Here is a 23,529-nt window from a genome sequence, read left to right as displayed (position 1 = left end):
GGAAAACGTTGAACCGTGTGTGTGCACACCCGCGCTGCGAGTTTTGTTTACGTTTTGTGGACCCAAAATGGCTTTGACGTTCCGCATCTACCTGTTTACACAGCTCCGGTTAACTGTATTTTTCCCACTTGTCTATTTGGTAAATTCGCATTACCTATTTAGGGTATTTATATTACCACTGCTAATGTATTTTCCGCTGATGGCATTACAGCAGCAGACATTGTGAATAATAAGATGCAACGTTCTCCTAGGGGGGATTTTCATAATTTCATTTATTGATGATGGAAACAAAACCTCATTAAGAAGCATTTTGGACTGAAAGAAAAATCACTGCACTGTTATGCAGGGTCCTCGCGCTCAAGTTACTTGTGCCTGCGACTGCTTCAAGTGTGCCCAACGAAATCTCCTGACTGCATCTACTAATCACCTGGTACATTGTGCTTCTTGTTATTGGATACGTCTTTAAAAGATTTTAAATTTATATAAAGCCGACGTCTTGACGCTGAGACAGGGTGTCTCAAGGGTCCTTTGACTAGTCGCTTATCATTATGAACTCTCAATTTAATGATCCAGTGTCTATAGCTGTTCGGGGAAATGGCAGTCGTTTTGTGGAGAGTCACAGTTGATGATTGTGAGCGGCTGATCCTGCCTGTTCAGGTGCTGAAAACTATTACTAAAAATAGTTAGAATACAACCTCTACTTCTGAGCAATGGGGAGCTCATAAAACATGAGAAATGGCTCCCTCTTACTTAACACAGTTTTTGAGAAAGAGTTATTTCTCACTGAAATATTAAAAGACTTCATGTCCGAAGTCTTACGTTAGTCACCATCTGAAAGCACACAAATTTGTGCAACAAGGGGGTTTTTCCTTTCACTATTCCTTGCCACTTCGATGAACAAATGCTCGCAGATTGCTTATTTATGCATATGTTGGGATACACCAAGTGAGAATAATTTATACGCGTGCCTTTGACAATTACCAAACGTGACCATACCGTCGATTTCAGCAAACTCTTCCTAACTTAGGATTAATCTTAGGACTTAGGACGGGTTCAGTTCCGTATCCGAATACCAGGCATGTGAGACTTCCTCTTTTCAGCTGATTTCCTCTTCTCTGGTTTTGATTGTCCTCTTTTTTTCTCTTCACTTTCTGTGTACAAAGGTATAGGAATAGTAGCTTTTCCTCTTTTTTTCTTGCTCTGTTTTCTCTTTTCCTCTTTTTTTCATAGATAGTTACGCATATGCCTGGAATACGTAGGACGAATTGAAACCATCCTAAGTTAAGACGGGTTACTTGTCCTAACTCGAGTTAGGATTAATCCTAGCGTTTAGTGAAATCGGCTGCAGTGCCTTTAAATCACTGTATACTCAAGGTGGTTTTGTGTAGTCAGATTCGATTCATCCAGACCCTTGTAAGATCGCATCCGTCTCCTCGGGGTAAAAGATAAAGTTTTGATGATTCCCATTCAGACAGTGGTGATAAACCGACCCTATCGCGGTCTGGTTAAAGGGCTGTTCACACACCCAATGGCTCACCGTTTACGGTCTAAAATAAAAGCTACGAGTAATAAATATGGTTCAAAGGGTTTCCATTGCAAGACATTTCAGAACATAAAACAAACCTGTTTTATACACGTCGCCTAATAAAATAATATTGCCAACGCATGAGTAACGGCAGAAACAGTTCCACCGTATGATACAACTTCAATTTAAAAACTCCTGGTAAAAATTTGCCAGTATAAGGTGCTCATTATGGGGGAGGGGGGCATTTTGGGGTTAGAGTGACCCGAAATCTGTGTCAAGATGACACTGATATTGGTCAAAATGACGCATTAGTTATTAACATTTTCAGGTTTGTTTGGGTTTGAACAAAGAAAGGTTGACTGGAACGGGACTTGAACCAACGACCTCTGGTTTGCGGTCTACCAACTGAGCTACAGCCTATGTTGGCGGTCTCCCCTCGGGTTTATACTTGATATCACAATTATTGGTTTGAACTATTTCCCGGGTCAGCCTGACACAGAAAAAGGTCAGGCCCCTTGGGACCCGGAAACCGGGTCAACTGACCCGAGAGTCTTTAGACTGTAGGCTTACACGACGGTTGTGTAGGCTTACACGACGGTTGACAATAAGTCTGTTTGCTCAGATCTGGTCCTTGCTCTATGCTCAGATATAGGTCATAAGGTGGCCAATGATTGAGATGGTTGAATGAGATAGAGATAAGATAAGTGTTGACTACTTTACTTATAAGACGCGGGGGGCATGGCGTCTTGTTCGGAGCTCTGTTAATTAAACAAGCAGCAGCAGGCTACAATAAAGCAATAAAATTGTCAATCACCTCACCGGTCGTGGATGAACTGTGTCCACAACAGAAAACTGCGATATTTATATTGTGATAAAATTGAATCGTGAATATTATACTAAACTCTTCAGAAATATTTATAAGATGATGACATGATTTTCTCCAATTGACGAATATGTGTGTACATCCTTTAGACTAAAACAAACACTACAAGTATGTACCGATGTTACAATGTGTTTGTTCTTGATCTGTAAATATGGCGGTCTGTGAAATTCTTGATGGTCTGTCGTAGCTGTAGCCTCGCCGATATCTTCTTCACTTTGGCTCGCTTCTCAGCTCGATAGATTTCCCTGCACAAATCGTGGAGTGCATCCCCTATGTCTATATAGCCCTCACTCGCGGACAGTTCATAATACGGACAGCCGAGTTCCTTGGCGAGCTCAGCGCCCTCTGTTGACGCGACGGTGCGGAGATGGCACAGATCGGATTTGTTCGCCACAATAATGGCGGGTATTTTCTCTGCGTCGCGTCCGGGCGTTTTGACCAGAATACTTTTGATGTTCTGAAGGTAGTTGAAACTTTCCCGGTCGACCAATGAGAAGACGAGAACTAGACCGTCCGAAGAGCGAATCAGCTCCTGTCGCGTAGCACTTTCGCAATCCTGAGACGAAAAAAGAAAGAAGAAAAAAACATTCAGAAAACAAAGTATCCCTACCGCCTTTTGGTTCCATTATTCCAGACGAATTTTGATGTGTCGGGTGTTTAAATAAGTGGATTTTTGTTTAAACTGATGCTGGAAATGCATCTATTACTGGAGTCTCCTATGCCTAGTATAGACGTGTCAAAGGTACTCACAAGGCGCTGGAACAAAGAAAAGTAATTGTTGAGAGTTGGTACTTTTAAGAAGTAATTATATTTTGAGCCACAGCTAGTTTCAATTGGGAAAGCGCATGTGGCTCGACTTGTTAACACAAAACGATACCAGAAACACCCAGGCAAGCCCTCTTTCAGGATATTTGTTGATCAGAGTATTTGCCTCGTTGGCGTGCCATACATTACGTACCCTTTGGGACAAACGGCTTTACATCCCATCGGAAAGACAAAGCTGTAGTGGCCCTGCTGTAGGGCGTACCACGTCCGGGATTCGAACCTACAAAAACCAGAACTTGGGCCAAGTGTTTGATGCCACTCGTCCACAACGCTACAAGGTCCTGCAATGTTTATGATTTCAATAAACCTTGTTCTAAATCTACAAAACCTATACAATCATGGCATGACGTGTAATGAGGTAAAGCAACTTGGTGTAGGCCCAACCGTGTGAATTTCACACGGTGCAATTAATAGATGTAAATTTCCCCACTACAAATTCCTCCTATATAAATTTTACATAAATAAGAGGCTTCTGGAACTTACGAATTCTCCCGCAGTATCGACCAAGTTGATGTTAATAAGCTGGTCATCGATCTTTGCAGACTGCGTGTACATGGATTCTGAGAAAAACAAAAAAACATAAACAGAAACTTTAAGTCATAGAAAGAGAGCGCATATGCCAGCTGCCAATCAAATATCCATAAAGAATTATTTACAATATAAAATACTTACCCAAATTCTGGTCGTAATCTCCGATGAAACGGTGCGTTAGATATCTCACCACCAGAGCTTTTGAAAAGAGAGGTAAAAAAATAAAAAATTAATAACCATGTCCACACAACAATAATTGTCTACAAAGTCAGACATTATTATTTCAATATTATCTCGCTCTTCACATGTTTTTTTTTTCTCGTCACAGAAAAATAACAGTTGATTCGTGTTTAACGCAAATATCATCGAAGATCAAGGCGCTTTACAAAATGTATTACCTCTTTTCATCAGGCATACTTTGAGAATATTCTTCAAACTTTTTCAACATCCTCCCTGGTGGAGCATATTACACCCAAACTGTTTAAACCAAACACAATACTGTCTCAATCCTTCAAGGTTCCCATTTTACATGGGTTCCGAGCAGCACAGTCTGGTTGAGTTCTTTGTTAAATGACACATTGCGTCATGACCGGGAATCGAACCCACACTTCGATGATTTAACCATCAGAACTTGAGTCCGATGCTCGGCCACAAAGTCACATTTGGTCATGATCCCATCCTAAGTGAAAATACTCAATTACATGAGAAGAAACTATAAACAAATAGTAAACTTGCGGGTACAACCATGTGCAAACCATGAGTTCTGACAGGGAATCGAACCCACACTTCGATGATTCAACCATCAAAACTTGAGTCCGATGCTCGGCCACAAAGTCACATTTTACATGATCCCATCCTAAGTAAAAAATACTCAATTACATGAGAAGAAACTATAAATAAATAGTAAACTTGCGGGTACAACCATGTATAAATCTCTTAGGGCGAGTGTTAGCTCTGAAAGAGCCGGTTGGATCTCGACGTTTCGAAAAGTAAACTCTGCTCGTCTTCAGGATACTCTGTTCGTCAATAAAGGTGATTCGTTGTTATGGACCTTTATCATGCTGCCTCCATCTTGATCATGTTCCTCGTATCGAATAACCAAAATGAATGCTGATAATCATTTTGCAAATAGGAACCAAACTATTTTGTTCTTCCAGCCTCGGTTTGGTAACATTATCAATGGGAGTAAGTAAAGATGGCTGCACCATGATAATTGATGGCGCCAGATTTAACCCTAACGATGGTTCTAGTAATCTTGAGTACACATCACATTCACATGTCATGATGGTTTATGGTGTTTGAAGCTTTGCATGGTGTGGAAAATAATACCAACTATAAATATAAATATCAATAGTAAACTTGCGGGTACAACCATGGGTAAAAACTCTTTTGGAGGAGTGGTGGCTCTGAAAAGAGCCGGTTTGGTCTCCAAAGAGCCGGGTTGGACTCCAAACTGGAGACCAAATCGGATCTTTTCAGAGCCACCACTCCTCCAAAAGAGTGTTTACTCATGATGGTTTGTAGAATAGCTTGTCTACAATTTATAGCTTCGTATAGGGCGATAGACAGATGCACATTATGCAAAGCATGAACAGAAACTCCCCACCTGACTTCCCACTTTTTCTAAATTCCAAGAATTTGTGTCAACAAAACATGTTTATACCAGTATAGCATACTCGCATAAAACTGGATTAAGAGAGCACACACTTGTGTCTACCCTTCAAACTCATTTATTCGTTAAAAAAAAAAAAAAAAAAAAAATCCATCTGCCTTTGCAAAAAATCGACAAGTTTCCTGCATTTTCGACATTGGAAACTCGGTCAGCCATGATAGTTATTGCGAAATATCTTCCAATTTTTTTTTTTTATTTTTTTTTTTTTATATATAATATTGGGGGATTTTTTCTTTTCTTTTTTTAGCCTCTTGAGACGTCGTCCTCGGCAATCGTGTTCGGCCCCGGGGGCTTAACTGTTAAACATCCGCTCCTCGTGATCAAATAATATTAACGTGCACTTGGCTGTACAACCCACGATCTAACTCACAATCTACAGGGACATACCATGGCTATATATTTAATCATATTGAACTGTTTATAGATGCTTAACGCACCCATGGAGGTTCCCTTGTTTTCTTTATTACTCTTAATATTCTCAAAAGAAATCTCCATCTTCTTCTTCGTGTTTCTGCGCTTTACAGGGTGACCCCGTTTCGTGGGTCATTTGGGACTTGGCGAGACGCGTGCTGGAATTATCAACCAATTTCAAGTTAACTTCAACTGGGACTCGAGTTCAAGCTTGGTCGTGGTAGCGGACATTTCACAATCAATAACAGCACTTCGGAGATTGAGCCGGACCTCTTTTTGTGTTTGTTTTTCTGTCCGACCCATACTCGGACCACGACACCCCTATCAAAAAGCAAACACTTTTCTTCTACCCTGAAAACACATCGGCAGTGAAGGGGTATCTGTCACAGCAAACCAAGATGAGTAAAGAGTGACACTCTCATGACGTAATGATTACGTCACGAGAGAGTGTCACTCTTTAACTCAACTCCATTGCCCTCATATACATTTTTCTGATAATGATAAAAACGATCATATACTCTCAAAAATATTGACCAGGATCAGGGTACCATGAAGATGTGACCCGGAATCCGTGTCAAAAACTGACACAGAAATTGTGTCAAACTTAGGCAGCATCCTAGCAAAGTCCCATCTAGACGCCATTTTCTTGAGTCGGTCTAACCAAGAAACGGATCAGGCCGGTGTCGCATGTTATTATGTCCTCTATGCAATACTATCCGGAGAACATTATTGCGTATGTAATCATGTCCGCCAGATGGTTTTGCATATGAAATCGTGTCCGCCCGGACGCTGCTGCATAATGCAATGGACCCTTCCCATGAAATATGCTAATTACATTCACGCATGCGTACAGACCCTGTTGGTTGGCAAACGCCATAGAGTTGCGCACTAAGCCGGCGCGCAATCGCGTCTGCGTCACGCACCCATTACCAGTGTTCAAAACAGCGTGATGTTCCCTCATTTTGCCAACCAAAACGTTAGTGCGCACGCGCTATGTGCAATTTACATATTTCATGGGAAGGGTCTATTGTGTTCGCCCGGACACAATTGCATATGCAGTTGTGTCCACCCCCGTGCAAAACCGCCCTTGCAGTAAATCAAACTCCCTTGGTCGACGGAACACGTTCGCCATTTTTGTTACAAGCTAAGTGCATGTCATGGGAGATGTTCGGCCGTTTGGGTATGGCTCTGCAATCATAAAATACGTGAATTCCTAGCTGCATTTACGTATTCAGTGCATGCACGCTCGCTAACGCGCGCACACGTGTTTCATGTACAGGTATATGTCCGCCGGACGGTTTTTGCATAGCCCCGGACACGATTGCATATGCAAAAGTGTCCGGAGCGGACAGTATTGCATGGCGGACACAATTGCATCTGACACCGGCCCCTGTGACGAAACCTGTGTCGATTTTACACGGGTGGTTTTTTTTTTAGAGTGCATATGTGACTCTTATTTAAACAAACACCTTTTATATATCTTTGTTTTGGGCAACTGTCATAAACATACGCTAAAAACAACGTTCGACTACAATCAAAAATCACACATGGAAATCAATTCACGCCAACGTTCTTCCTCAGCAAAGGTATTCACTTATGTATTTGTTTCTGTGCCAGCAACTAGATATCTCTTTTCAGTCAGCGGCTTTTAACTGAAAGTCTAATTTTACGGTGTGTGTACTTCCATTTAACGCACGGCAAGGTACGCGTAAGGCGTATGTAACACTGATTTGCAACCGATATAAAAACCCTGAGCGTGGTTGTGGATTTCCTTTGAAAGTGGAGCAGGTCGAATTTCATGGTTGGAAAAAATATAATGTTTTCAAAAAGTATGTTTATGAGATTTTAGGCTTTGCATGGTGAGATTATATTTGTTTTTCGATTTTACCTTCCGCCCAGATAGTATAGTTATAAGCAGGACAGTTCTTTTCAGAACTGGGCAGTCTCCTGAACTAAAAAGAAATACTCCTTGATAGTAGAATATTAAGCAAGACAAGACCTGAAAAGAACATTCTACCCGGCAAGATGGTGTTACCGCAAACTTCAAATTTCAAAACATTTCTATAATTTATGTTTTGTACCCAACTTTTCTCAGATGTATAACCTTAAATATGTTTAATGAGTAGGGTAGATGGCCTTAGCTTTCGATTCAAACCGGACCTTCTTCAGAGGCATAAAACAAGTACAAACAAATACATATCCATTCATAGAAAAAGAGAGGAGAAAGGGATTAAGGGAAGGATCCAGGAATACATATGTTTAGATTCATGCGTGTCTTTGAAATCTAAACACCATTTATAAATAAGCAGGTGTCAAATTTAATATAACATTATTCATCATTTAAACATAAAAGTGAAAAGTGGGTACAACATTTTGTTTAAACTCTTAACAGATGGTTCACAGTGTAAAGCTCAACACTTACTCACGAGCTTTTAAAGTGGTAGAGTTTAGAGAAGTAGAATCTTGTTAAAAAAAACATCAATCTTATAACTCTTCAATTACCCTTTTAATTTGCTCAAAACAAAATAACATTTTCAGAGAAAGCTCTCCATATCCCTGTTTTTCAAGCATCCCTGATCATGTGCCGCGATAAAGAAGTTCTTGAAATCTTCCGCAAATTGAGTCTTTAAATCGAAATTAAACTCTGTTTACCACGAGAGAGAAGTCATTTTCCTCCACAGTGGAGAGAAAGGCATAGAGAGCACACCAATTACCTATCAGCCCCAATGACCTAAATGTAAATCACAAATTTTGCCTGGCAGCGCTATTAAAGCGATGAACAACACAAATCGAAACGAAGATGCGGAGTGATGTATGGGCCCTACTCGGTCAATTAACCCCCGTTTCCCCCTCACAGTCCCTATCGGTCTCTCAAGACCTGTGACCCGGGGGACTAATGACTGCCGAGGCCTGTCTGGATTGGAGGTGCTCATCGTGTATAGAGCTTTTAAAATTCACCAACAGCTTCTTTAATCAGAGTCTGGAAATTATCTTGAAGGAACTGGTGTCCTGACTTGGTTTTGCTCCCTCTTTCCCCCTCGGGTTGCGGGGAACACTTAAACGGACAATAACACCGATAACCCGCTTGAAGTCATTTTAAACAAAAAAAAAACTGTCGCAGTGCGTTGTTAACCTTTCGCGCTCTTTGCGCAAATGAAGTTTAAAGTTCAGGGATCCCATTAAGTGGACGCCAGCCCTTGGCGTATTACTACCTCAATAAAAGAGCTAAGAGTCTCGAAAAGGAGACTACAAGGTGATTTGGCGCCAGCGAGTCCGATTAATGAAGCATGGAGAACAGAAAGGCAAAATGGATGGATATTTCGTTGTGATTTTTTTCATGCATAGTGGCGTCTCTTTAGATTGTCAACATTCATGCTGTTGTTGATGAGATGTCTAATTTCCGGACAATGTTCTGCATGAGGCAGTCTTGCAATTCAAATATTCCGCGAATTTAATTTAATCGAGGCACATGCATTCCAAGGTTCTTGCCCTCTGGAGCATCGCTAGTGCTACACGTCAGGCGTCACATCATGCATGACCTCACAGCATCGCAAAAGTCAATGGCGTCCCGAGGTCACAAAAGCGCGCGCTCCTAGAAACATCATAGAAACTCGTGCATTTATTTCCTATTGCAACCAAACAAAAGACACCGGACTTTTTTTTTACTGAATGAAAATTTACATGTGCTTTTCAAACTGCCGTTTTCTTAACATGAACATTTTGACGTCACACTTTGAGGCTCGTCAATTACCCCAGATACCATCCGAATGTGGTGACACATTTGACCTCATTATTCATTTCATGAAGATGCTCAGTCAAATACTACTTGTAACCTATACATTGAAAACAACGTTTGCATGGATATGCATGTACATTTTAATTTAATTTAATTCCAATCAACGTTTATTTCCATATTGGACATGTACATTGTCATGTCATAGTGTTGTACATGTACATGCACGTGTACATGTTTTTAAGCAATCCGATCAACAGATCCAGAATTTAGATTAAAAAGAAAATCAGCTGGTCAGAATACATCAAATGCTCATCGGAAATCGTGTTTATTGCTGGTGGTCGGCTATAGATGTTCAGGTTTTTTCACGATGAATTCGTGCCGGCAGATTTGTTGTTGTCAAGGGAATTCCAAAATCCAATTCTCAGGTTGTGTCACTGGTGACTATAATGTGGCACTACACCAGGAAAAACTCCCAGGTTATCTTTGCACAAATAGAATTATCCGTAACTGCTCCAGGGGGATATAGGGTGTGTATCTGTATCCGAGTTTAATTAGGTGATGATGCTACACGGAATCCCAAGTTAGATATTGCACCAGCCGGATCAAGGAGTCGTGACGATCCGGTCCTCGCTGCAAATCCCCTCACCTGTTACCGGCACGTTTCTTGTCTTCCCCGCCTTTAATTAGAATGCCCCTCGAATGTGTTTTCATTCCTTTGTTGTGGTAGAAAGGTTTGGGGTGGGGAGATGCACGTGTCTTGACGGCAAGGAGAATAACGTGGGTGGGTTCTTGTTTTGTTTTTATCGACAGGGAGAGGGACATAGACTTAACGATGACACGATTGTTGCCTGGAGTCATTTCAACTTGAGATTATGAGTAGGGTTTGAGATTGGGGGTGTGGGTGAGGTTGTGATGAAGTCATTACATCATGCTCATGTCCCTGATCTACTACATGATAAAAGCATCTGGAAATTCTATCTTGCTCGGTCACTGGGAGCCTTCGTCGGGCCACGTTTGTAGTGGTATTCACGAAAGCTGCTTTTAATGCGTACAATTATGATAACTAAATATTGCATACACATAGAGCAATTGCGGCAGGATGCTAGGTTTATAGCGTATCAGAAATGGTGTGTTGTTGGCTGGTTTTGGCTGTTGGTCGTACGCCATCTAGTTCACTCCTCAAGATGTTGCGGCAGCAGAATGTGGGTTCGAATCCATGTCGCGTCACGTGTATTTTCCGCGAAGCACTACACCATTAGTTGCTTCGTCCTTTAGAGGGGACGTTAAAAGTCGCAAGGGTTCCATGTGTTGTGTAAGCACGTAATATAAGGGTCGCCAACGTCACCTCGGCACTTGCCCTGCAAAAACCAGAGTGTTAAAATTGACACCAGACGGTTTTAGTTATTCCCATTACTTTATCGTTGGTGACATAAACACCGGGTCTGTGTTGTCACATTATATATATACCAATAGAGTCAAAATTAACACCCCTGGTGTGTTGGATAATCTTGCACTCCAAAACGAAATGTAAAACAGCGAAATCTGGCCCTGCATCATCGTGCAATACTTGTTATAGGATCGGCCAGTCCAGTAAGCAGAGTGACACATTGCTCTTTCGTCAACAGGAATCTAACTGGAATCCGGATCCCAACTGAAATAACATGACACCCGGATCCCAAAATAAACCAAATTTGAGTAGCATTGGTCCGAAATTAGACACATTTGACAGCTATATCAGGAACGTGTTTTAGAGGATGTCACTCAAACATTTTGATCCAAACTGCCTCAAACTGAATCAAGTATTAATTCCAGAAGTTAAAGCGTTCCCTAAACCCTGAAAACTCTGAAAACTCACGGGTCTGAATTTGACCCGGATGATGGGTCCCATGGAACTATTTCTGGCTGGGTCAGAACTTACCTGGATTTGGGATCAACTTTGATAAAGGGTCATAGTAATGCAGTATAGAGGGTCAGGCACAAACCTACCCTTAATGAATTTACGGCTAGATGCATGCATAGAAACAAAATAAATTGATGCTTGTTGTGCCAGAAAGGTGTCTCAGGTCAGGAGTGTGTTTCTGCATCAGTTATCAGGCTATTCCCCACACCCCAGCGATGCTTTCTTATGGGTTGGATGACATCATAAGACGGACAACCCCAATATGAACCGTTGTCCACAGCATCCATGCTTGTCTCTCCTCACCAGGGAAAGTAATAATATGGAACACTATTAACAAGGTTCGAGAATAGAAAAAAAGAGGAAATAGACTTGGGGAAGAGTGCAGAAGACGATTGATTTGCTTGTACTACACTCTTGACAGGGTCCTCTAGATCCAAAGCGCGCGCTGAAACCCATTATTGGTCTATCGTGGAGATAGATGGAATGTGAATCTCTGATCAATGCGATCTGAACGTGCCCCGTCATCTCTCGTCTCTTGCTTCGGACAAAAATAGGGAGCTGGCGTCGTTTTAGTGTGAGTGTGGGTGGTGTTGCTTGTTTTGAGGTGGGGGTTGTTGTTGGTTTGCTTGGGTTTGCTACTCGTTTGGTTGGCGTTGTGTGTTTCCATGTTGTTGCCAGATAGCTTCTGCCTGATGACCGATGGACATAGGGACGGACTCTTAATACGACAAGTGTTAAAATTCTGAAAGGTTTGGTATACTGACATATTTGTGGCGTGTCAAGGCCTCGCGTTTAAGAGCACTGGACTCTGGTGTTTCTGTTCAGCAGAGTGTGGTTGCGAGTCCCATTTTTGACACCAATGTCCTTAATAAGCAATACGCTAAACCATGATGATTCGTCCTTCGGATGGGACTTTAAGCCGTAGATCCTGTGTGTTGTGTAATGCCTGTAAAAGAACCCAATGCACTTTATCGAAAAGACAAGGGGGTTCGTCGCGCCTGTGGTCCTGGTCTGATCGGCAGCATATTTCACCACAGCACCTTGTAAACCATTACATAGACCTTTTCGCAAACAGCATCGCGCAAGCGCAGACTGTTGAATGAGGTGCATTGTGGGATAGATGTGGATCAAATTTGCACACCAGCTAGACCACAATGCACCTAAATCCAAGCTTTATACGCGCGCGCCCCAGTATTTGCGGAAAGGTCTGTGGTGCTATGTGAAATGAGTAGGTCTCATAATTCAACTTCGTAGTCACATACCTTGCAGGACTTTTAATTACTGCACGTTGAAGCGCCTTCAGCGTAGCTGAGTGATGGATACGAGCACTACGAAGCCACTCTTATTGGGGTCATAGATTGGTTTTGTCAACGAAATGGCTCAAGTCTATAGGCCAAATCAATAACGATGTTATAAAAATCACCCGTGAGCGTTTCAGCTGAATAAAGTGTCTATATTATTTTGTTTAGGCAACTGTTTAACTATAGGTTCACCAAGAATGTCGAATCCGTCCACGGTTTTTATTGAAGTGACAGCGGGTACCATCCGCATCTCTGGCTGCAACGTTTACAAACGGACGCCATGGAAAGTTTTTGTTCCTGATCGCGCGGGAAAACAAGTTGAAAGACCAACATACCAACCGCATCTCTTCGCTCGGCCCCAGCGGCCAGTCTATCCAAAGCAAGGCGCTGGGGGACGAGCGAACCGCATCTCTGGCTGCAACGTATACAAACGGACGCCACGGAAAGATTTTCCCCGATCGCGCGGGAAAACAAGTTGAATGACCACCAACATACATCAGATTTGCTCCCGTTACAATAATTTACAGCGATTTATAAACGTGTACATGTTTATGTTTTACTTTCCACGATATGTCGTTTGCCGCAACTATTTATGCAGTTCTTTTATATTACACCGTGTGCTAAACTACATGCTTGTATCATCAAATACATAACCCCCCCCCCAAATGTCCCCCTATCAGCCCCCCCCCCCCCCACTCTATCGATGACTAAATCCATGACAGGTCGTTCGACACGTCTTTGGTTTATGCAAGAGGTTAAGGAGAAGGCACGGTATTTGGGTGCGAAATGTCATTGCTGGCCACGAGCACCCTCCACACGTTTAAAGGGAAGGTACACGTTTGGTAATTACTCAAGACAAATATTAACTTAACAACCGACTTGGTAACAAGCATTAGAGAGCTGTTGATAGTATAAAACATTTTTGGGAAACGACTCCCTCTGAAGTAACGTAGTTTTTGAGAAACAAGTAATTTCTCACTAAAATAATAAAAGACTTCTAGCTAGAAGTCTTTTGATCCTATCTGAAGGCACAAAATTCGTCCAACAAGGGTGTTTTTTCTTTCATCATTTTCTCGCAACTTCGATGACCGATTGAGCCCAAATTTTCACAGGCTTGTTATTTTATGCCTATGGTGGGATACACCAAGTTAGTGAGAACACTGGTCTTTGACAATTACCAACTGGTAAAGTGCCTTCAAAGACGTTGCAATATTCATTGAAAATAAAACTATCAATCATCAAAATAATGCAATACGTCCTAGTAACACGTCGAATTAGGCGCTGGCGTCGTGTCTCCCAAAGACTTAATAGAACCGAAATTATTAATAATCAAGTATTACGTCGGGAGTTAAAGACAGTAACCAACCAGTGTATAACTTCTCTTGTTGACCGATCAAACTGAGTAGTTAATTACTTAACTCACTACGTCACCACGGAACTAGGGTCAAATCGGATGTGCACATGGACAGTAATTTCCTGATGAGGAAACCTGAGCCATGTGCCAAATTTCAAAAAACCTGTATACACACAAAATGTGCTCAAACAGAAAAATATTGCTTGGCAAAAACTGCGTATAATTATGCCAGCCAAACTTCCTATAAGTTAACATTGTTGCAACTGGTGCCCCACTCAATTGTTTTTGCTTGAAAGACGCAATATTGTCAAGTAGAATTTTCTGCTAAACAGCTTCATGAAATTGGGTCCAGTGCATTATGGTTAGCACCTTTGTTTCAATGAGCAGTAATGATTTTTTTTTATTTTATTTTATATTGATATGTACCCCTTTAACCCTATGGTTAGCACCTTTGTTTCAATGAGCAGTAATGAATTTTTTTTATTTTATTTTATATTGATATGTACCCCTTTAACCCTATGGTTAGCACCTTTGTTTCAATGAGCAGTAATGAATTTTTTTATTTTATTTTATATTGATATGTACCCCTTTAACCCTATGGTTAGCACCTTTGTTTCAATGAGCAGTAATGAATTTTTTTATTTTATTTTATATTGATATGTACCCCTTTAACCCTATGGTTAGCACCTTTGTTTCAATGAGCAGTAATGATTTTTTTTATTTTATTTTATATTGATATGTACCCCTTTAACCCTATGGTTAGCACCTTTGTTTCAATGAGCAGTAATGAATTTTTTTATTTTATTTTATATTGATATGTACCCCTTTAACCCTATGGTTAGCACCTTTGTTTCAATGAGCAGTAATGAATTTTTTTTATTTTATTTTATATTGATATGTACCCCTTTAACCCTATGGTTAGCACCTTTGTTTCAATGAGCAGTAATGAATTTTTTTATTTTATTTTATATTGATATGTACCCCTTTAACCCTAAGGGTTAAAGGCGGAAAAGGTCTGATCGGAAAAAGTCTGATCCCTTTAATGTATCCTCCGCAGTGAGCGTTGCTATAAGCAGGGGACATGACTGTCGTAAAAAAAGGTACTTAGAGTCGATGTGTCTGGGTCCAGTTTCAGAATTATGTTTTTGTACGGTGCCCTGTAGCATAGGCTATTCATCAACTTTTAATCATGCGAACGCGAACATGGTAAATGACGATGACGGTGCTAAATTTGGCCTTTTATAGCATACTATAATCAACATGCCGATACCCCCATTTCATACAGCTGCCAAAATGTTATGTGCTAAAAATTCATAACACTTCGCCCAGCCTGTGTATTGTAGTCAAATCTGGGTCAGTTCTAATGCGTGAGTTTTTTTTTTTTTTTTACAGTGCAATGAAAGATTTCACAAGACTTCGAAAACAGACTATGCAAAATGGTTTAAAATTCGCGTCGTTTGCTTACATTTATAATTGTCCCAGTTCATGTTCTTTAACTGCATTATAGCAATACCATTTCAGAATGCTTTTAAAGGATTTCAATTTAACCCACATGTGTGCTGAGGATGAATTTACAATTCCCCTGGTACATTGTCACCTCACACTCTAAGCTATAGGTCTTACTTCATTATCACATTTAAACAGGCGTCTGCGTAAATTGTATTTGCCTGCTCTAAATAATTTCAGGGGCATCGCTGATTTGCAAGTGCACTTCAAGTTCAAGTGAGTTTAATAATCCATCGGGAGGACGGGCGCAGTTGCAATTGTTTGTTTGTTTGTTTGGCACCCGCCCCTGCATGGGGTAAACAGACTAAAACGTTCCACCGAGGATGGTCCGCCATGTTGGATTGGCTTTGGACATAAAGTGGGGTCTGAAAGTTAAAACCAAAATGCTGAAACCAAAATGAACCCAAATCGCATTTTAAGGCACTGGACACCTTAATTGGTAATCGTCAAAGACCAGTGTTCCCACTTGGTGTATCCCATGGAATGTTGCAAGAGAATGATATAAAGAAAAAACCCATGTGCACAAATTTGTGTGCTTTTTGGTGCATAGAAAAATGCTTCATGCCTGAAGTCTTTTAATATTTGAGTGAGCAATTTGTTTCTCACAAACTTTACGTCACTTCAGAGGAAGCCGTTTCTCACAATGTTTTATACTATCAACAGCTCTCCATTGAAAGTGATAATGTTTTATTCCAAAAAGTATAGTTACCAATATGGCCAGTGCATTTAATACTCAAAATATTCAATCACAAGGTCATACCCGTTTGTCCTATCAGATGTGTTTAAAGCTAGCTTATTTTGCAAAAAAAAAAAAGGATTGGGATCGTAGATTGAGCAAATAATAACAAAAATCTTCGAAACTGAATGAAATTATGTACACTGTCCTTCTGTATAACAAAATTATTAAATTATTCAATATTCAATCACAGGGTCATAAAAGATGGATTCAGATCGAATATTGAGCGAATAAACAAAATCTATATAAATTTAATTTGATTATATAATACACTGTCCTACTGTATAACAAAAATGATTTTATTTCAGATTATACAATCACAGGATCATGAACCGATTGTCTGGTCGGATGTCTTAAAAGCAATCTTACAAAAAGCTGGATTCAGATCGAATATTGAGCAAAACGCTGTCCTACTGTATAACACTATGATGCAAATCAATTTGAACCCACGGTGCACCTGTTATATAGCTCTAAATAAGAAGCGTGTATCCGGAATTACATTCAATCTTTGTATGGGAGGCTTATCCCTAGTTTGAACTTCTGTCCCCTACTTCCCCTCATGTCGTTAGAATTTCATATCAGTTAAAGCTGGGGTGAAAATTAAAGCAAACCAGGTCTATAAAAAAGAACTGTGGTTAAAAAAGACCGTCCTTTTTTCTTCCCCTTTTTTCAGCGTGGTGTTTGCTCAGCACTCGAATTTGCGACGGTTTGGTATCGTTTTACGGAAAACTAGCAATGCGAGCCCATCGCTGTAGCACTAATGGACAGCACTAGAGGCAGTGGATAGTGTGTACATTGTAAAGCACGCCTTTGGGAGACGAAGCATAAAGGGTAAATCTAATATAATTAAAATATATATATAAAAAAGCATATGGCAAAAACAATATTTTTGATAACATTACGTTGACGTCTACTGCCCACGGATGTCAATGATTTTAGCCAAAACTCACAATATCACACGTTACCTTAATTGAATCATAACTATGAAACATTAATATTGCCATTTAAAAAATAATGTCAGTTGTCAGTTATCTTGTTCCAGGTACCACTAACGTGTCAAACTCTCTGCTTGCTTCATTAAACCGTTTTTCAATACATTTTATTAAAGTATTTTTTGTAAAATCCTCCCATGTGATGTTGATGATTAGAGAGCATTCTGTGACTATAATCTTCCTTGTAGGCCAGTGCGTTCTAAAAACTGATGGGTTCCCACCTTCAAGAAACACCCTAATCAGAATTGACCCGGATTCGGTTCCCAGGGGTCCTGATCCATTCCGGGTCAGACTACCCTGAATTTTAACTATAATCCTTCGTAATTTTGATCCGTTTCTAGGTCATTTTGAGATAGCTGTGGGTCATATTGATCCAGAAACGGTCCAGGTCCAATAAATATAATCTAAGCATTTATATAGCATTCTTACACACAAAAGAAGGCACCACAACGCCTTACAACAATAATTACAAGCAATCAAAAATATCAAAAATCCGAATATCCTCAGTGAAAAGGTAGTGCATAATATAAGGGAGGGGCACAACACTGTGTCCTATATAAAGAAGAACAGATCACGAGAAAATAAACTTACCCATAAAGAAAACACAATATTAGTTTACATTGTGTTGTATGTGTACATTTTGTAAAGAAAGGCTTACGTAACGGTGTCCTCCCAGCAACCCGCCCACCAATGTTTACTGTTCACTCATTTGAATGTTTCCCGAGCAAACAAAGTTCTAGGTCAAAAAGCTTGCTGTGGAGCTGGGCCAATGATTTGGAACAATCTTCCTACTAGAGGCAATCTGTTCCTTCGTCTTTTCTATACATTTCGTTCCAAATACTAACTTCCCACGTTCATTGCTTCCATGTGCGCTATGATCTTGATGGAAAAGTGCCTTATAAATAACATTTTGTAATGCTATGTTATGTTACTGCATTCCCACAATGACCGGGAAATCCCTTCTCATCCACATGATGGAAGGACCATAGAATGACACATCGGTTTTACCATTGGTCAGTGTGCAACGGGGCTCAAATTATTTTTCAGCATTATAAACTCACTTGATAATGAACAATGGAGAGTTGTTGACTGTAAGATTGATTGTGAGAAACTTTTTTAACACACACATTTGTGCAACAGGGGTGTTTTTCTATCATTATTCTCTTGCAACATCGATGACCAATTGAGTCAAAATATTCACATTTGTTATTGTATGCATTTTTTCGGATACACAAAGCGAGAATACTTGTCTTTGACAATTACCTAAGGTGTCTATGCCTTTAACTCCATCAGTATGCGGAAACAGTTGTGTTTGCTCTAAATAGTTCAAATTGAAAGACAAGGCTGGTTTGAGAGGTATAGAAATGCACAGCGGTCAAGATCCTCCTTATTTCCCAACCACTTCAAAACATTCCGTCCGTGTATGTATTCGTTAATCATTTATACGAAAGACGATGCAGTGAATTTATCACGGTTGATGCGGCTAATATTCGAAGCAATTACTTGCAGATAGGGGAAATATCTCGGGGAATTATGCCTTTAATGGTGGTCAAATAACTTTGTCGTTACATATCCGAACTGTGTGCCAACTTAAGTGCATGTATTTATCATCAACGGTACAAGCTCATAACCTGCTGTGCTAATATGCCTTTTGTAAAATGCGTTATTTATTTTCTTTTTAAGTAGGATTTCAAACTTTGCATGGTGGAAAAACGATATAGAAAGGTTTGCGGTAACACCATGTAATGACTATCTCTAATGAGTTGGGCCGGTTCTGAAAAGAACCGTTTGTTTCAACAATGAAACAAACGGTTCTTTCAACAATGAAACAAACGGTTCTTTTCTATGGAAAACTACGGAGAGCCATAAATGCAAATCACAAAACAGATCGCTACCGTTAGTTACATTGTTAGCAAAATATTCAAACATTGTGTTGATTTTGTTTAAAACAAAACGAACTAATTATGGGAGGTTTTTTATTTCATTAAAAATTTACAGAAAATATTGAATTTGGTTAAAACATCTGTTAATACGATTGAGTGTTTTACTAACATTCAGTCGTCCATGGCATCCAAGGCGGTTTGTTTATCAACAAAAGGAAGGTCTGTAGTCCTGCATGATATCTCAATACTAGAGGCAGCACTCCAACCTGTCAGCTGTATTGCCTCATTATCTGCTGTGATACCATTGAGGGTGTGCTCTAAGCGTGCACCTGCCTAAGCATAGGGGAACAGGTGAATGTCATGCTATCTACTGAAGACAGCACCATTGCTCGCGATTCCCATCCGCCAATTAGGCCTTATGTTGGGTAATGAATGTTAAAGACACTGGACACTATTGGTAATTGTCAAAGACCAGTCTTCTCACTTGGTGTATCTCAACATATGAATAAAGTAACAAAGCTGTGAATATTTGAGCTCAATCGGTCGTCAAATTTGCGAGATAATAATGAAATGAAAAACACCCTTTCCACAAGTTGTGTGCTTTCAGATGTTTGGTTTCGAGACCTCAAAAGGTCTCGAAATCAAACTCGTGGAAAATTACTTCTTTCTCGAAAACTACGTTACTTCAGAGGGAGCCGTTTCTCACCATGTTTTATATATCAACAGCTCCCCATTACTCGTTACCGAGTAAGGTTTTATGCTAATAATTGTTACCATTAGTGTCCAGTGCCTTTAAAGATAACTCATTTGCAAAGAAGTGTCGGTTGGCAGTGATTAAGCTGAACATCTACGTTAAAATATCACTTCGATTGTCAATTCATTTCATGACATATAAACATTGGGTAACACTTCATCTCAACAACTTTTTTGTTGACCTCTTAGACCTCTAAAGATGGCCGCAACAAGAGAACGGTCCTAAAGATGTCACTTTTCTCGTTTGAAAATTGATACGTTTTTTTCTTTAATTATTTACTTTATTTGATACTATTCACTCTGGCAAATCAGTAACATGAACTTAAAAAACTTCTAAAAATAAAAAGAGACTGAGAAACTAAAAATAAACACAAACACTCAAAATTGACACGGGCGTTATGTTGCCGCACGCGTGGCTTTTTCATCGGCGCTATGTTATGTTTAAACACATTGAATGACGCATGAAAGATAATGATTAATTATAAAACAGATGTAATGGTGTTCGTCATTTCATTGGAAAGTTTTTGCTTGGCAACGCCTACTGACACGGCGTTCATAACATGTTTTATAGTTATTAAAGCAGTATATTTGTCTAACCAGCTGAACTTCTGACACCGAACTGTTATTTTCACAACCCGTTATTTTGTACGTCATTTCATTGGGAAGTTTTTGTTTGGCAACGCCTAGCCTGTATTAAATACAGCAATCATAACATGGTTTATAGTTATTAGAGCAGTATATTTTTCTAACCAGTTGAACTTCTAACATCGAACTGTTATTTTCACAACCGATTCTGCCCCCATCCCGCTTGTAGAATGACGGATTCGCAAGCTGAGAGTGGCAGTCAGCAATCCCGTTACCACTAACTGGATGATTCAATGCGGATATAAACCAATCCGCTTATTTTATTAAACACGTCACAGCCTTGTACTAACCATGTCAGCGAGAGAGGAAAAGGGAGTCAAAATTGCACCATTGTGTAAACAAATCTACGTAGATTTATGTCCACATCCTTGGTGACTATAATATGATCATTGAGAAACATGTGACAGCTTTATTAGACTGTACGTCAATGTTTCATTATTGTCAATGATGGAAGATGCTTGTTCCATCAACTCTAGAAGTGGTTTATGGTTGAGGAACCACACAGTGCTGTAACACACTTTCACCTCAGTTAAAGGGTTTTGAGACTTTTTGTATATCATGTTTTGGCCATGACATGAATCCCTATCTCACTGTGAATGAAGATGTACTTGTATTTTATTATAGTTGCAGCTTCATTGGTCGTCAAAATTTTGAAAAAGGGTAAAAAATCACAGAGCCATCATGTTTTCAGGAGAGTCGCGTAAACCCGTTGTACGTGCTAACATCATTTTTATCTCACTGAGACAAAAACTCTTTCCGTTAAATTGTTTTTCTGTACATCAAAATTGCCACTGTGGTAAATTGCTTTTCAAAGTGGATTTTTTTCTTTCTAAATTAATTCAAAAATGAAAATCTTTATTGGTAATTGTCAAAGATAGCCTTCACAGTTGGTGTATCTCAACATATGGATAAAACAACTAACCTGTGAAAATTTGAGCTCAATCGGTCATCGAAGTTGCGAGGTAATAATGAAAGAAAACACACCCTTGTCACACGAGGTTGTGAGCGTTTAGATGGTTGATTTCGAGACCTCAAGTTCTAAATCTGAGGTCTCGAAATCAAATTCGTGGAAAATTACTTCTTTCTTGAAAACTATGTCACTTCAGAGGGTGCCGTTTCTCACAATGTTTTATACCATCAACCTCTCCCCATTACTCGGTACCAAGTAAGTTTTTATGCTAACAATTATTTTGAGTAATTACCAATAGTGTCCAGTGCCTTTAAACAAAAGACAGGAAAAAATTGTGAGGATGGCAATACTACCTTATTAACAACATTTCTGCCGGTGGAGAGCACGTGTGAGTTTGAGCAGGATATGAGATGCTAAATTAAGAAACGTTGACGAAGCGAAACAAGCCATCATCTGGCAGTGAAGCGATGATGCCAATCAGTAGTTTATGTGATAAATAGATGAGACTCGACATTAGTACAAGCCGCTTGATCTCTCCCTGCGTCATGTGAAAAATGTTTAGTTTTGTTCATTTCAAAAGTCATAAAGAGTGAAACAGCGGTTGGGGTTGGGGAAATGAACTATGACTTATGTTGTATTATCCCTTTGCTTTATAAAAACGTATTTACAAAACACCATAGGTGGAATGATTATCACAAATCAAAGCTTGTATAACACTGAAACAAAAACAGAGTTTACCCCGGAATCAGAGTCCGATGTATCCGACCCATTTCCGGGTTCACCCATGTTTTTAACACGGGTCAGCCTGAACCCCAAATGGGTCAGCCCCTTGGTTCCCCGGAATTCGTGTCAATTCTGACCCGGGAGTTTTTACAGTGTACAAAGACGTTACTGTGAAACTACTTTCCTCATCAAAATCGTACTGAACATCAACCAATCTACGACTGTTTCACTTATTTCTTACTCTTATTAAAACATTATTCAATCAACTTCTTTTAGTCATGACGTCATAACCAAATCTTTTTTAAACACCATTTGTTAGCATTTGATTAGACCGTCCAAACATGCCGCCACCTTTCCTGGTGTTACATTTGAAAACAACCGATGGTTTGCTCCCAGTAATCGCTCGCTCTTATGTTTACATTTCCCGCCGTTCGTTCAACAAGAATGACCCAAGTGCCACATAAATTGTTTGATCTCAAAATAAAAAAACCTCCACAGATTTAACGAAAGCCCTCAGATAGAAACGCAAAACCAATTTGACGCTCTCCTCAGACAACTCTGCGTGTTACAGTAGAAGTAATTTCGCGAATTCTTGGTAACCGTAAACCGCAATGGAGGGATCTATATAAACGCATGGTAAAGGATGCGCCCCAGCGATGATTTAGTCGCTGCTAAAGGAGATACCAAAAACAGCACCACGTCGTCTATAAATGGAATGCGCTATTTCCGTTTAATACCTATAGATGGTTCCCCTTCGCTAACCCCCTAAGGCAAAACTTCATGTTAACACTCAGGGCCACTGAAACATGATATCTCTCTTTGCAATTCAGGATTTTCAAATTGTCGTCAGGTCAGATCGTAAAGGGTTAATAATGATCAAGAAAGCTATTATAAGCTCTGTAAAAAATACTTTCGATTAGAGTGAGCCTGAAGCAACCCCAGGGGGAATACATCTCGCTGATGTAGGATCGGAAGTCATGAAATTCACACATTGGGTATAATTGAATCACTGGTGTTGTTATCGTACTTTGTTATTAAATGATGCCGTCTTTTTTTTTCTCTCTCTTTTTTGACCAGTACCCTCTTTAAAGTTACCAGAACGTAAAAAAAAAACTATAGCTTGGTGCAATATTTAATATATGTTAATTTAATATTGAGGAAGTCCTTCATCTTTTGATCCCGATAATCTGTTGACTTCGGCGCGTGTTGTAACGCGGCTCTTGTTGCTAAGAGAATTGTGTAG

General features: G+C 39.9%; 1 protein-coding gene across 1 annotated transcript in view; it reads right to left on the bottom strand.

Moving 5' to 3' along the window:
• Positions 1-2,121: 2,121 nt before the first annotated feature.
• The window catches only part of LOC139939930 (ras-related and estrogen-regulated growth inhibitor-like), a 42,656-nt gene continuing 21,248 nt past the window's right edge, over positions 2,122-23,529 (bottom strand). The window contains exons 2-4 of the mRNA XM_071936093.1: positions 3,906-3,962; positions 3,717-3,793; positions 2,122-2,964 (exon numbers count right to left, since the gene is read on the bottom strand). Of these exons, the coding sequence (XP_071792194.1) occupies positions 2,530-2,964; positions 3,717-3,793; positions 3,906-3,962 (569 nt within the window). The 3' untranslated portion in view covers positions 2,122-2,529. The remainder of the gene's footprint in view (positions 2,965-3,716; positions 3,794-3,905; positions 3,963-23,529) is intronic.

Source organism: Asterias amurensis, chromosome 7 (genome assembly GCF_032118995.1).
Source record: "Asterias amurensis chromosome 7, ASM3211899v1".
Classification (NCBI taxonomy): Eukaryota; Metazoa; Echinodermata; class Asteroidea; order Forcipulatida; family Asteriidae; genus Asterias; species Asterias amurensis.
The sequence above is the reverse complement of the archived record's forward strand: the minus strand, read 5'-3'. Positions and strand labels throughout refer to the sequence as shown.